Consider the following 15812-nt stretch of genomic DNA (forward strand, 5'->3'; position numbering starts at 1 on the left):
CTAAATAAAAGTTAAAAAAAAAGAAAAAAAAAAAAGGAGGCAAGATATAAGGATCAGAGCAGAAATAAATGAAATCAAAACTAAAAAAAAAAAAAAAAACACAAAAGATCAACAAAAGTTGGCTGTTTGAAAAGATAAACAAAACAGATAAACCCTGTTTAACCAGAATAACAAAGAAAAAAAGAAAAAAAACTCAAATTAGAGATAAAAAAAGGAGACACTACAATTGACATCACTGAAATACAAGGATGGTAAGAAACCATGATGAACAACTTTATGCTAAGAAATTGGAAAACTCTGGGTATCAGGAAATACAGAATATCGTCCAAGGCATTTCTCTGCAAAATATTTAGAACTTTAAAAACAGACATATGAAGACCCTTATAAACTTATAGGAAAATCATAACAGCCAAAAAGAGAATAAAAATTAATTTAAAAAATTCCACAAAAAGTGAGAGAATAAAATATAAAATAGAGAATCAAACAGGAGTTACTATGCATCCCGAATAAAACACTCTGTCAAAGAATATGCCTCAGCACTGACCCCTGATTAAATTAGCTCTTCTGTTATCTAGAATGCTACCCATCTATGTACCATGCTTGAGAAAATTAAGAAATAGTTGCTTAAATAAATAACTGTTGTCTTAATTCTGTGAACACTGGTTGAGAAAGGCCAGGCAAGGTATTTGAGTTTAAGGAAAAATGAGAAATCCTTTGTATTTGCTTTTGTCAGTTTTAATCAATTGGTTTGCAATGTTCTGAAGTACTTCCTTTTCTAATGCATATGTTGAATCTTAATTGCCAATATGATAGTGTAACAGCTGCGGTCCTTAGGGATCTGCTGGAGGCTGAAGAGCTGTTTCGCTCTTCTGCCATGTGAGGATGCAGCAAGAGATGCCATCTATCAAACACAGAGAGCCTTCACCAGATACTCATCTGCCAGTGACCTGATCTTAGAGTTTCCCGTCTCCAAAACTGTGCCAGAATACAATTCTGTTGTATACAAACAATGGCGTATAAGGTATTATTGCTATAATTGTCCACAGAGACCAAGAAACAATTTTTAGAACATGTCTAATAATAAAAATGTATCTTTTTTCCTTAATATCTTAGACAAATGAAGAGAATGATAGGCAAGGAGAAGTTCTAAATATTTGCTAGTCCAGCGCCATCTGTTTGACTTTAATCAATTATTAAAAGTTATACAGTTAGCAGAGTATAAATATAAGTCCACTTAAAAGTAACAGGGGTGCCAGCACCCTGGGTTCTAGTCCCAGTTGGGGCGCCAGATTCTGTCCTGGTAGCTCCTCTTCCAGGCCAGCTCTCTGCTGTGACCCGGGAAGGCAGTGGAGGATGGTCCAGGTGCTTGGGTGCTGCACCGGCATGGGAGACCAGGAGGAGGCACCTGGCTCCTTGCTTCGGATCGGCGCAGTGCGCCGGCTGCAGCACACCACTGTGGCAGCCATTTGTGGGGTGAATCAACGGAAAGGAAGACTTTTCTCTCTCTCTCTCTCTTTCTGTCTCTAACTCTACCTGTCCAAAAAAAAAAAGAGTAATAGGAGAAGGGGCCAGTGCTGTTGGCATAGCGGGTTAAAGCCCTGGCCTGAAGCACCAGCATCCCTTATGGGCACCGCTTTGAGTCCTGGCTGCTTTACTTCTGATCCAGCTCTCTGCTATAGCCTGGGAAAGCAGTAGAAGATGGCCCAAGTCCTTGGGCCCCTGCATCCTCGTGGGAGACCTGGAAGAAGCTCCTGGCTTCAGATTAGCTCTGCTCTAGCCATTGAGGCCATTTGGGGAGGGAACAGCAGATGGAAGCCTTCTCTCTATTTCTGGCTCTACATCTCTCTATAACTCCGTCTTTCAAATAAATAAAATAAATCTTTAATAGGGGAAAACACACAAAAAGCTCAGACAAAATAAGAAGTTCTAAAAGCCTGGGACCAAGTAGCAGAACATAAAGTTCATAAATTGTAATGGCACTACAAAAATGTGGTATCACAGTAAAGTGAAACAAAGAGTAAGAGCAGTCTTAAAGCATCAAGATTTGATTTTGGTCCTAAAGGAAGTAGTCCTTTTTCCACATATCTCAGTTAGAAGAGAAGATTAATTGTTTGGAAAAAAAAAACCCTGACATTTTCATATTTACATTGTTTAGTTAAAATATGAAAAGTCTCAAGGATAGGCAACAATCATTCACACACTGACCAGATATAACAATGATCAAGCTTTTCTATACTTGCTTCAACACTTCAATTTTTTTTCTTTGTAAGCATTTATAAGTAAATTTGTCGATATCTAGGCTGCTTTATCTCTACATACTTGGGTATACATTTTTTGAAAAAACAGTGAGACCTAGTTTTTGCCAGCCACGATGCCATTTGCGGAGTTTATACTCCTACATAGTATCCAAAAGTCAATGTTTCATCGCTAAAATTGCTAGACGTTGTTAAAATCAAGAGTTACTGTATTTGTAATAATCTTCTTACCTTTGTTTGTACTGAACAAGGTCATCCTTGGTGTCATTTATTAACAGGAATGTAGCTGCTCCATCATGGTAATCTGAAAATGTAATAACTGTAGAATGCTCAGCCAAATTAACTTCTGCTATAATACCTCCAAGCTGAAAGAAAAGGTAAAAAACATCTTTAATGTGATCCTTCTACAAAGAATATTAACTAGTAACATCTATTGATAACAATATTTATGACTTAACTTCATTTGAGGCAATGATTTAGAAACAATTCAGGGGAGTGGGCCCTGTGGCACAGCAAGTCAAAGGTGTGACCTGCAGGTGCCAGTTCAAGTGCTGGCTGTTCCACTTCCAATTCAGCTCCTTAATAATGTGCCTGGGAAAGCAGCAGAGGATGGCCCAAGTGCTTGGGCCCTGCACCCACATGGGAGACCCAGAATAAGATCCTGGCCCCTGGCTTCAGCTTGGTCCAGCCCCAGTTTTTGCAGCCATTAAGACAGTGAACTACTGCATGGAAGATCTCTCTCACCATCTCCCTTCTTTCTCTAACTCTGTCTCTAAAATAAATAAATAAATCTTTAAAAATAAAAAAATCCAGATTTTATACTGAATTTGTGGGAAACACAAATGTCAACTATTGTGTGCAGCTAACAGAAATTCTAGATGTAGTATATTCTAGTATTCTAGACAATCTTATTTGTTTTGTATAATAAGTTGTTTTATATGTTTCCTTTTGATAACTTGGCCTTATACAAAAAGAAATGTTCATTTTTGGTGAAAGTGGGAAAAAATCATGAGGTTATCATTTGATAGAAAAAAACTATTCTTAAGTATATATTAATAGTTTTAATAATGCGACTCATATTAAAAAACACACTCACCTCATTATCCAGACGTAACAAAATACAATTTTCTTGCTTGTTAAAATATATCCTTTTGGGAGGACCTTCACTCCTTTCTACTTGTATAAGAAGTTTACTAGAAGCATCCTCAGGCCAAAAGGGGATACACTAAAACACATATTACATATTTGTCATAAATACTTCTATGTTTTTATTAAACTCATTATAGAAGACTTAAGATAACTTTAAAATTTTTTCAACACTTCTTTGGTTACTAGGTTGCTTAGCTAAACAGCTGTAAGCAGTCAACTTAGAGGCCAACAGTTCATGTCCTGGTTGCTCTATTTCTGATCCAGCTCCCTGCTAATGGCCTGGGAAAAACATCAGAAGATGGCCTGTTTGGGCCCCTCGCACCCACATGGGAGACCCTGATGAGGCTCCTGGCTTTGGCCTGCACAGCCCTGGACATTGAGGCCATCTGGGGAGGGAACCAGCAGATGGAAGCTCTCTCACCCTCTGTCTCTGTAGCTTTTTCAAATAAATAAATCTTTAAACAGCAACAACAACAAACTTAGAAGAGTTGTCATTTGTAAGCACTGTGAATACAAGCAACAATGAGTGTTAAGTTCACGGGCCAAGATAAGTAGAGGGCTGGAGAAGACATAGATTTCATAGATCTATGGCATAGATCTCACAGCAAAGGGCTGAAATCACTAAGTAACAGCTCAGAACTGGTAAGCACATGATCATTTTAAAACAAGAGTACAATCAGTTCCTGAAAATCATTTGGTAATCAAGCAGAAGTCAAAGAAACACAAATGATGAGTCATCAAAGCAGGGTTAAAAAGCTAGAGAAATAGTCAAAGTTCACAGTAGGAAAAGCAATTTGGGGGCCTGTGTTGTGGTACAGCAGGTATAGCCACAGCCTGCAACATCAGCATCCTATATGTGCACCAGTTGGTGTGCTGGCTGTTCCACTTCCAATTCAACTCCCTGATAATGGCCTGGGAAGCAGTGGAAGATGGTCCAAGTGCTTAAGCCCCTGCACCCACATGGGAGACCTGGATGAGCTCCTACCACTTGTGGAGTGAACCAGCAGATGGAAGACCGTTCTCTCCTCCCCTTTCTCTGTAACTCTGATTTTTGTATAAATAGATCTTTTAAAAAAAGAGAAAAACAATTTAGGTAGCCCACATTGAGGTACAGCAGATTAAGCTGCTGCCTGCAATGCCAGCACCGCATATAAGAACTGATTGCAGTTCTGGATCCTCTATGTCCAATCCAGCTCCTGTTAATGTGTGGAGAAGAACAGCTAAAGATGGCCCAAGTACTTGGATCCCTGCCTCTCCACAGGAGAGCTAGATGTAGCTCTGAGCTCCTGGCTTCCACCTAGCCCAGCTCTGGCCGTTGTGGCATCTGGGTAGTGAATCAACAGATGGAAGATCTTTCTCTGTTTCCCCCTTCTTTGTAACTATGCCTTTAAAATAAACTTAAAAAAATATCTAAAAAGGAGTGAAAAGATTTGAAAAAACATGGAACTTCTAAAAATGAGAAGTATAATTATTCAAATAAAAATTCAGTGGAACAGGGACAGTGTTGTGGCATGGTGGGTAAAGCTGCTGTTTACAATGCTGGCATGCCAGATCGGTACCTGTTCAAGTCCTAGTTGATCTTCCAACCCAGATTTCTGATAATGGCCTGGGAAAACCAAAAGAACATGGCCTAAATGCTTGGGTCCCTGCATCCAGATGGGAGATCCAGATGGAGTTCCTGGCTCCTGACTTTGGCATGGCCGATCTCTGGCCATTGCAGCCATTTGGGAAGATCTCTCTCTCTCTCCCTCTAATTCTTTCAAATAAATAAATAAATCTTTTAAAAAAAACTCAGTGCAAGGCTTAAATAGCACTTTATACATGGTTAAAGTACAAACTTTTGAAAGATATATTCATGTATGTAGCACTTATCCAGAATGCAGCACAGAGTCCAACACAGGGAAAACACAAAAGAGATACTAAGAGACATTTAGGGTAGAATAAGAATGTCTAGCATGTCTCGTTAAAGACCCAGGAGGAGAAAATGGAAGAACAGAAGAAAGGTAATATTTAAAGAAATAGTAGTTGCAAATTTTACAAACATAGGAAGCACTTTAATCCACCGATGCATGACTCAAGTATCTTAAGAAGGACAACTAAAAACTAAAGAAATGTAAGAGGGCAGAAAAAGAAGAAAACCACCACCCCCAAAAATGACAAAATCACATTATTTTCAACAAAAATGGAAGCCAGTAGACAGTGTGGGAAAAATCTATAACCTGATAAGAAATTGAATAAAAAGCTAGAATTAGTATCAAGAAAAATTATAAAAGGTGGTAAGAATTTTTACTAATAAACAAAAACTAGTAGTATTTAGCTTCAAAATCAGCTCTAAAGGAAATTCTAAAAGATGTATCTCAAAAGTAATGATCCCATAAGGATGGCTTTTACATGAAAGGAGCAGTGAATAAGAATAGTTAATACTTCTAATTCTAACATTTAGTATCAAAGTTCTCACAAGTAAAATACTCTATCAACCTATAACCCATTTGGAAAACTCTTTTCCACAAGTCTAATAGCAACTGATGGCACAAAATCCAAATTTTACCCCTAAGTTATGCCTGCCTTAACTATTCTATGAGGCATTTCTTAACATGTTTTCAGAGAAAATCAATGATTCCCTTTTCTTATCTAGTTTTGTGCTGCTGCACTGATTAGTAATTGCTAAGTGTCTTCTTCCCTTATCAAGCTATGCATTCCTAGATGGCAAGGATCAATTTTTAATAATTAATTATCTAGAGCTTAGTACAAATACTCAACAAAGGTTCTTGGAACTCAAAGTTGGGGAGGGGGAGAGTTAAAACATTACATAATGATTTATATAACTAAATCTAAGCAGAAAAGAGAATCTAAAGAGGTACATTTTTGAAATTCATCTACCCACCTGCTCCAAATCAAGAGACAGCCATTTTTCATGTCCTTCTTCAGCTACTGATATACGATATCTGCTTTTGTTTTTAATCATGTAAAAAGGTGTAAATGTCACAATTCTAGTAATGTTAAAACTACTGAGGTCTATAGTGACACCAACCTAAGGGGAAAAAATTAGTTAAAAATATTATACCAACATAGAATCCTTACAAATTTTAATAGTCAACAGAAATTTCAGATAAAAGTTTCTTAATGAGCATAGAGTAAACTCACTCACTTGGTACTCCATTTTCAGTCCTTTACATTTAACAGCTCCATGACTACCAACAGTGTCGATTGAAAATTGATCTGACAACTCACTGTCTGTTACCATAAGCTGAACCTAGGAAAAAATAGTTCAATATATTACAATATACAAACACTTAAAACTGTCTGCTTAAATAATTTAATTTTTCACATAAATTAAATATTATATTAAGATAGTATATCTCAATGCTAACCTTTTTAACCTCAAATATTTAACAAATGTTGTTTCTACCAAGTTTCATAATATTTTGTTCAGAATTCTAAAAACTAAAAAGGGATGACAAATAGCTAAACAAAAGTGAAAAAAGGAGGGACCGGCACTGTGGCACAGCAGGTAAAGCCACCACCTGCAGTACTGGCATCCAATATGGGCGCCGGTTCAAATCCTGGCTGCTTCACTTCTGATTTAGCTCTCTGCTAATGTGGCTGGGAAAGCGTGAAGGACGGTCTGAGTCCTTGGGCCCCTGAATGCATGTGGGAGATCAGGAAGAAACTCCTGGCTCCTGGCTTCGGATTGGCACAGCTCCGGCTGTGGCAGCCATTTGGGGAGTGAGCCAGTAGATGGAAGACCTCTCTCTCTCTCTCTTTCTCTGCCTCTCTGTAACTCTACCTTTCAAATAAATAAATAAATCTTTTTAAGAAAAAGTCAAAGAAAGAAAAAATGTTACATACCTTATTATTATTAAAAAAGTGGTTTGGCTGAAAAGAAAAGAGAACTGGCTTTTTATAATTAGGTGGATGCTTTCGATGAATTCCATCTGCTTTGTATTGTAACATTCGATCAGTTTTATTGACCATCCAATAAGGGCTATGAAACGCCACAATTGTCTGACCAGTATTGTAAGTCATATGGATAGCAATATCTAAATCAGTCTTTTCTATTTCTGTAACACATGTAAAGTTGATGAAACTGATGTCTTGTTGATTAGGTTTTATGTGATATTCACTTTTCCAATCATGATTAAGATAGTCAAGTAATTTTAAATGTAGCTTGGCTTTATCCAACTGTACAGTACAAATCTGGGCTGAGTGTCCTTCATTTAGAGTAAAAACTGTATTTTCAATTCCCTGTAAAAAAAAAAACACATTAAATATAAAAATGCTTCTGAATAAGATGCCCCAAAATTCTATTAATTATTCCAAATGCTACAAAAAAACACCTTGTAAAACTTGTAACTAAAGACTTATATTCAAGTTCTATCACTGTAAACCACGGTAAACTTATATGATCTAAATAACCTATTTCAATGGACTACTGTAAGGATAGTAAATAACATAAGTGAAACTCACCTGGAAACTATAAACATAAAACACTATAATTAGTATAAAACAACAAGAAAAGTTCTAACCACTGATGATTTCAGTATTGAGAATAAAATAATGAAAAATGTAGTAGAAAGTAATAATACAAAATAAATAAACCTACTACCTCCCATTCTTGATTTAAAAAAAAAAAAACTTTTTTTTTTTTTAATTACTTATCTGAAAGTCAGAGTCACAAAGAGAAAGAGAAGAAGAGACAGAGAGGCAAATAGATCTCCCATCTGCTGTTCACTTCCCAGATGGCTGCAATGGTTGGGGCTGGGCCAGGCTGAAGCCAGGAGCCTGGAGCTTCCCACATGGGTAGCAGGGGCCCAAGCACTTGAGCCAGCCTCAGCTTTCCCAGGTACATTAGCAGGGAGCTAGATCAAAAGTGGAATAGCCAGGACTCAAACCAGCACCTATATGGGACACTGGCACCACAGGTGGTGGCCTCACTCACTATACCACAGCACCCCCCCCCCCCATTTACTTATTTTATTTGAAAAGAGAGAGAAAAGAGAAAGAGAAGAGAGAAAGAGAGAGAGAGATAAGGCAAAGATCTCTCATTTACTGGTTCATTCCACAAATGTCCACATTAGTTTGGGCTGAGCTAGGCCAATGCCAGGAGCTTGAGATTCAATCAGGGTCTCCCACATAGGTGACAGGTATCCATGTACTTGAGCCACCATGGTACACATTAGCAGGAACATGCAATCAATATTGAAACCAGGACTTGAACCCAGCACTCAGATACAAAATATGGGCAGCCCAAGTGACATCTTAACCAGCAAGTCAAACACTCGCCCTGCATTCTTGATTTTCAATAATCCCTTCACTGATTTCCAAGCACTGCTGATATCTAATGTACCTCTCAAAATTAATTCATTTCTCTCTACCCACACCTCTATTACCATAGCTGATGTCACTATGACTTTCTCAGTTTTATACTCTCCTAATCACATTTGTCCTCTCTAGTTCCTTCTCCAATACCACACTTGAATTGTCTTTCTAAAAACTCATCATCATATCCCTTGGAAACTGGCAGACTGTGATCCCTAAAAGTGTCAAATTAAAAGTTGATGGAAATCAAATTAAATCCAAATCCAAATCAAAGTTAAGGAAATGGAATGGTTTATAGACAGTGTACATGGGTAGCTTGCCAGTTTTTCTAGTATCTCTCTTCTGGGTCATTCCTATTATTGTAACATTGCATTTTCTTCATCTTAAGATTTTAAGCTAATTAAAGCAAAAAATATTATTGATTTTTCACATGTTAAATAATATTCCAGAGAATTATGAAGTTGATGGTGGTGTTAAAGGGATTAAATAGATGGTAACCATGTGCCTGTCAATCACTGTGGCAAATTCTTAATCATTATGATAATCTGCCACTTAGATAGAAAACAAATACTTTTAAACAGTAAATGTTAACAACCCCCTTCCAAAAAATATTAGAAAAGTGTAAACATATTTGTACAGTAATATCCAAAATAAAGTAAATCTATAATAGAATATACTGTAGAATTATTTTAATTCATTTACTAAGCTTGATACATGAAATATTTACATAAAATCTTAAGAAGGAGAAATTCTTATGTCATAACAAACAGAAGCAAGATCGCTTATATTACAACAATAAGGAAGAAATAAAAGCAACCTTAAAGGATACATAATCCTTTTAGAGAATTAGCATTAAAAGAATATAACATATGCAGCAGGATTTTTTTCATTTAAATCCAGAATATAAATGTTTTTACAATAATAATGTTCATACTGTTATCAAAAGTTAATATCCATCCTTTAAATATGATATAAGAAATACAGGCTGGCGCCACGGCTCAGTAGGCTAATCCTCCACCTAGCGGCGCCAGCACCCCGGGTTCTAGTCCCGGTCGGGGCGCCGGATTCCGTCCTGGTTGCCCCTCTTCCAGGCCAGCTCTCTGCTGTGACCAGGGAGTGCAGTGGAGGATGGCCCAAGTGCTTGGGCCCTGCACTGCATGGGAGACCAGGAGAAGCACCTGGCTCCTGCCATCAGATCAGCGCGGTGTGCCAGCCACAGCGGCCATTGGAGGGTGAACCAACGGCAAAAAGGAAGACCTTTCTCTCTGTCTCTCTCTCTCACTGTCCACTCTGCCTGTCAAAAAACAAACAAACAAACAAACAAAAAAGAAATACATACAGCACAGAAAAGACTGAAAAGTTTATCTTCTAAATCTGAACTGGTATCTTTAGATTGTGTGATTACAAGCATTTTTATTATCTCTATTTTCTAAGTTACTAATAGGACTATATATTACCTAATAGTTTATTTTGAATTTATTTCAAAGAGCAAGAGAAAGAGACAGAAAAAGAAAATAGAGAGAGAAACAGAGACCTCCCTCCCATCTCCTGGTTCAGTTGCCAAAATGTCTGTAACTGACAGAACCAGGCCAGTCAAAGACAGGACCCGAAAAGTGAATCCAGGTCTCTCAGGTGTGTGGCAGGGACTCAAGCACTTCAGCCATCACCTACTGTCTCCTAGGGTGTGCCTCAGCAGGAAGCTGAAATTGGAAGTGGAGCCAGGACTTGAATTTAGCCGCTTTGTCCCACACCATCTCCAGCAGTCTTAACCACTATGCCAAAGGTTGGCACCAATTTTTCTAATGGTAAATCACATTTGTGCATGCAATTTATATTTAACTTAGTGGTCAGATTTTGTTGTTAAATCAGTAGAAAATATTTCCCTTGAAATTATTTTTTATACATCATAACAAACATTTCTTCCCCATTAGAAGAATATCTATACTATTATATAAGTACTATAATTTAAAAAAATATTTTATTGGTCACAGTTTTAAATAACTAAAGCTACAAAATCAAAGATAGGAAGATAAAATATTCCAGATTACCTCTACGTAATAAGCAATTTTGTAAGGAAGAAGATTTCGGAGTAGAATAGGTGGCCACAAATGCAGTACGTATGGTAAGTCCCAATCATATTCTGAATACACTGACAGAGATGTCAAGTTATCTTTTTCTGGGACAATATTAATAATAAATAACTTCTTAGAAGGGTTTATAGATCTGCACTTCTTCTTCAGAAGAGCTCCATCATTTTTTATAATTTCTTCAAAGTCAATTCCTTCACACTTTTGATAGTCTACATCTTCCGGTTTCAGAAAAAGCATTGATCTGTATAAAAGATTAAACAACACACTTTAAAATGCTTTAAAATAAAAAGTTATTATTATAGCCTTCTAATAATAAAATTATGTCCTTCCATTATATTGTAATAATTTTAAAATATTTTCATATACATTTTAGAAATAGGTTTTATATATAAATATCATCTTCCCTTTCTGCAGACTAATCAAGTTTTGTTTGAGAGGAGAATTTTTTTCTCGCAAACTTACCACCTTAAAAGCATATTTACAGGCAAATAACTGGTTCTTATAGAAGACACATAATTGCATCAATCATATATGCAAAGCAAACTGCATAGAACCATCTGTGACATATATTTAACTGAAAGAAATTGGTTTTCTTGGATATATGCTCCTAAAAGGACAAGGAATGGAACAAAAAATTCTAAAAATAATCACTAGCTTTCCAAAGCTAAGCAAAGGAAAGCTTTCATAGATATTCCATTGAGATGTAGAGCACAGACGCAGAGAAGAGGTTATAAGAAAATGATGACAAAATGACTGGGTACCTCAAATGACTTGTCTTTACACTTGCATATCACATTCTTTGTTTAGATTTCAACAATATTTTCAAGTTTAAAAATTTTCAAAAGAGATTTATGTATTTGAAAGGCTGACTGACGGAGGGAGGGAGGGAGAGAGAAAGAGACAGAGAGGGAAAGGGATTGGGGGGTGGAGAGAAAGAGAGAGAGACACAGGTATCTTCGATCCACTGGCTCACTCTCCAAATGCTTGCAACAACCAGGGCCAGGCCGGGTTGAAGCCATGAGCTAGGAACTCTGTACAGAGATCTCCTATGTGAGTGGCAGGAAACCATGTACTGGGGTCAACATTTGTTGCCTCTCAGATGCCTTATCAGGAAGCTAGATGGGCACAGTAGCTTAAAGTCAAATCAAACACTCTGATACGGAACATGGACATCACAAGCAGCAACTTCAGCTGTTGCACCACAACACCTGCCCCCAAGGTTTAATACTTTTTTTTTTTTTTAATTACTTATTTGAAAGTCAGAGTTATGGAGATGGAGAGACAGAGAGATCTTCCATCTGCTGGTTCACTGTCAAAATGGTATCATCGCCATGGCAGGTGGCAGCTTACCCCACTATACCACAACCTAAGCCCCAGCTTTAATAATTTTTTTAACCTAAGCTGTGTCCAAGAATAAGCAATTAAGGATTTTTTCTAAGAAATGGGGAAAGTATCTGAATAGACATTTCTGAAAAGAAGAAATATAAATGGCTAACCAATACATGAAAAAATGATCCATTATCTTGAGTTGACTAGAGAAATGTAAATACCACAATGAGCTATCACTTCATTGTGGTCAAAAAAAGCTATTATTAGGAAGACAAAAATAAAAAAAAAAGTCTGCTGAGAATATATGTAAAAGGGGATGCTTATACACTATTGGTGGGAGACCCAGAAGAAGCTCTTGGTTCCTGGCTTTGGCCTGGACCAGCCCTGGCTGTTGCAGCCATTTGGGGAGTCAACTAATAGATGGAGGATCTCTCTCTCTCTCCTTCTTTCTCTGTATCTCTTTTTGCTTTCAATTATGTAAGTAAATCTTTAAAAAATTTTCCAAGTTTTTTTATATTTTAAAATCTAATCAACTATGATTGTGAAACTGTTCCTTATAAATATCAGATCTCTATCCCTCATTTTCATAAGCTCAGATTCTTAAATTTTAAATAGGTTTTTTTTTTTTTTTTTTTTTTGTAATGATATCTGACAGTGCCTTACATTTGCTAGACTGAACACTGAACCCTCCATACTCACTTCTCAGTGCCTCCTTTCTCAATGACTTCCAGCTACGGGTAAAAAAATATTAGACATTTCTTTCTCCCTTGAACAAAATGCATAGTTGAGTGTCCATTTCTAATGTGTCTTCATTTTTTAAGATTTTTTTTTTAAAATTTATTTGACAGATAGAGTTAGACAGTGAGAGAGAGAGACAGAGAGAAAGGTTTTCCTTCTGTTGGTTCATCCCCCAAATGGCCACTACAGCCAGAGCTATGCCGATTTGAAGCCAGGAGCCAGGTGCTTCCTCCTGGTCTCCTACATGGGTGCAAGTGCCCAAGCACTTGGGCCATCTCCACTGCCTTCCTGGGCCACAGCAGAGCTAGACTGGAAGAAGAGCAGCCGGGACTAGAACCTGGTGCCCATATGGGATGCTGGTGCCATAGGCAGTGGATTAGCCAAGTGAGCCACGGCGCTGGCCCCTCTAGTGTGTCTTCTAACAAACTACAACAATTAATTCTGAGGGAACTTTTATTCTCCAATAGAGTTCAATCTTCATGGAAGAGATTACTTTCAATTACAGATTAATAACCTTGAATAATAATACTTATTACAATATTAAGGCAATAATTATGAGTAGCTCATCATTAATATCTTATCAATCTTCCCTTAAAACATAATATTTTGGGGCCAGTGCTGTGGTGTAGCAAATAAAGCCACCACCTGCAGTGCCAGTATCCTGTATGGACACAGGTTTAAGTCCTGGCTGCTCTACTTCCAATCCAGATCTCTTTTAATGCTTCTGAGAAAGCAGATGACCCAGGTGCTTGGGCCCCTGTACCCACTTGAGAGACCCAAAAGAAGCTCCTGGCTTTGGCTTGTTCTAGCCTGGGCCACTGAGGGCATACAGGGAGTGAACCAACTACCTTTTTCTCTGTAACTCTGCCTTTTAATTAACTAACTAAATAAATCTTAAAAAAAACCCACAAAAACCATAACATTTTATATCAACTTTAACCCAATTATTTTAAGTCTTCAAGATTAAAGCAGTATATATTTCAATATATATTATAAATCTACCCCTGAACAGTTAACAGATAAATGTGTAGATAAAAACATACATTTTCAGGGCCAGTGCTGCAGTGTGGTAGACTAAACCTCTGCCTGTGGCTCTGGTATCCCTTATGGGCACCAGTTTGTGTCCTGGCTGTTCCTATTCTGATCTAGCTCTCTGCCTATGGAATGGGAAAGCAGTGGAAAATGGCCCTAGTGCTTGGGCTCCTGCACCAGAATGGGAAACCCTGAAGAAGCTCCTTGCTCCTGGCTTTGGACTGGCACAGCTCCAGCCATTGTAGCCATTTGGGGAGTGAAACAGTGGATGGAAGATCTTTCTCTCTATCTCTCCTCTCTCTGTGTATAGTTCTACCTCTCAAATAAATAAAATCTTAAACAAAAAAAATATATTTTGTTTTTTAAAGGACTTTCAAAAACATTATATTATAAAACCTCTAAAAAATTGCTTCATAATATATAAATCCAGAAACTACCAATAAGAGACATTTTAAAGTTTAGGAACATATATAATTATGATTATACTGCAAGCACATACTAATTTACCAATAGAATATATAATTTACATGGTATAAATTAAGAGCATTAAATTTTCAAAGAAAGAATAACTGAAATGGCCTGAATCCTACATAAAACACATGTGATATCAACAAGGCAGATCTGATCAAAGTTTTATAATTTAAGGACATGATTCTACATAGAATCAAGCAACTAAAAATTCTATGAGATCTCAGAGCAAATAAGATAAAGGAAAAAATTACCGGTAAGAAGCTAATGGTATGTTGAATTCATCTTCAGGTGAAGCAGTTCCCAATAATGTGTCTCCTTCATAAACAGAGATTGGGACTGAAAAGTGATTTTTAAGCTGAGAAAGATAAAGTGTCATAAATCTAAGACCTTGAAGACATTTAAAAACAACATACATCCATTTAAACATTCTAACAAAGGAACCACCAGACAATATTCATCTTGCTCATATAAATTATAAGAAACAAACAAGTATTTATCCTAAAAATATAGGCAAAGTTTCAGTTTTACAGAAAGAGGATCTGAAAGGAGCTGGAGTTGAGGCACAGCGAGTTAAGCTGCTGCCTACAACACCAGCATCCCATGTAAGCACCAGTTCAGGTACTGAATGCTTCACTTCTGATCCAGCTGCCTGCTAATATACCTGTGAAAACAGCAGAAGATGGCCCAAGTGTCTGGTCTCCTGCCATCCCCAGGGGAAACTAGCAGGGAGTTCCAGGCCTCTGGCTTCAGCCTAGACTAGCTTGGAGGCCATTCAGGAAGTGAACCAGTGGATCAAAGATGTCTCTCTCACTCTCATTCTGTAAATCTGCCTTTCAAATAAATAAATCTTTAAAAACAAAAAAAAGTAAAAATATCTCAAAAATAGAATTTTAAACATCAAAGAGAATAATAATAATGTCTTCTTGACTTTGGAATAGGGATTAATTTGTTTATAGACATGCCTGTTAAGAAGAAGAGGCTGGCGCCGCAGCTCAACAGGCTAATGCTCCGCCTAGCGGCGCCGGCACCCCGGGTTCTAGTCCCAGTCGGGGCACCGGATTCTATCCCGGTTGCCCCTCTTCCAGGCCAGCTCTCTGCTGCGGCCAGGGAGTGCAGTGGAGGATGGCCCAAGTGCTTGGGCCCTGCACCCCATGGGGGACCAGGAGAAGCACCTGGCTCCTGGCTTCGGATCAGCGCGGCGAGCCAGCCGCGGCGGCCATCGGAGGGTGAACCAACAGCAAAAGGAAGACCTTTCTGTCTCTGTCTCTCACTGTCCACTCTGCCTGTCAAGAAAGAAAAAGAAGGAAGGAAGGAAGGAAGGAAGAAAAAGAAGGAAGGAAGAAAAAGAAGGAAGAAAAAGAAGGAAGGAAGGAAGGAAGAAAAAGAAGGAAGAAAAAGAAGGAAGAAAAGGAAGGAAGGGAGGGAGGGA

General features: G+C 37.8%; 1 protein-coding gene across 8 annotated transcripts in view; it reads right to left on the bottom strand.

Annotated features, from left to right (window-relative positions):
- Positions 1 to 15812, bottom strand: part of VPS13A (vacuolar protein sorting 13 homolog A) — a 248013-nt gene that overhangs the window by 62841 nt on the left and 169360 nt on the right. For all 8 annotated transcript variants that reach the window (XR_011379457.1, XM_051858844.2, XM_017341940.3 and 5 more), the window contains 7 exons: positions 14635 to 14738; positions 10772 to 11054; positions 7254 to 7649; positions 6553 to 6657; positions 6289 to 6435; positions 3352 to 3480; positions 2487 to 2620 (listed from right to left, as the gene is read on the bottom strand). Coding sequence is in view for 7 of the 8 variants with exons in the window: in XM_051858844.2 (XP_051714804.1) it covers positions 2487 to 2620; positions 3352 to 3480; positions 6289 to 6435; positions 6553 to 6657; positions 7254 to 7649; positions 10772 to 11054; positions 14635 to 14738 (1298 nt within the window). In the remaining variant the exon portion in view is untranslated. The remainder of the gene's footprint in view (positions 1 to 2486; positions 2621 to 3351; positions 3481 to 6288; positions 6436 to 6552; positions 6658 to 7253; positions 7650 to 10771; positions 11055 to 14634; positions 14739 to 15812) is intronic.

Source organism: Oryctolagus cuniculus, chromosome 1, assembly GCF_964237555.1.
Source record: "Oryctolagus cuniculus chromosome 1, mOryCun1.1, whole genome shotgun sequence".
Classification (NCBI taxonomy): domain Eukaryota; kingdom Metazoa; phylum Chordata; class Mammalia; order Lagomorpha; family Leporidae; genus Oryctolagus; species Oryctolagus cuniculus.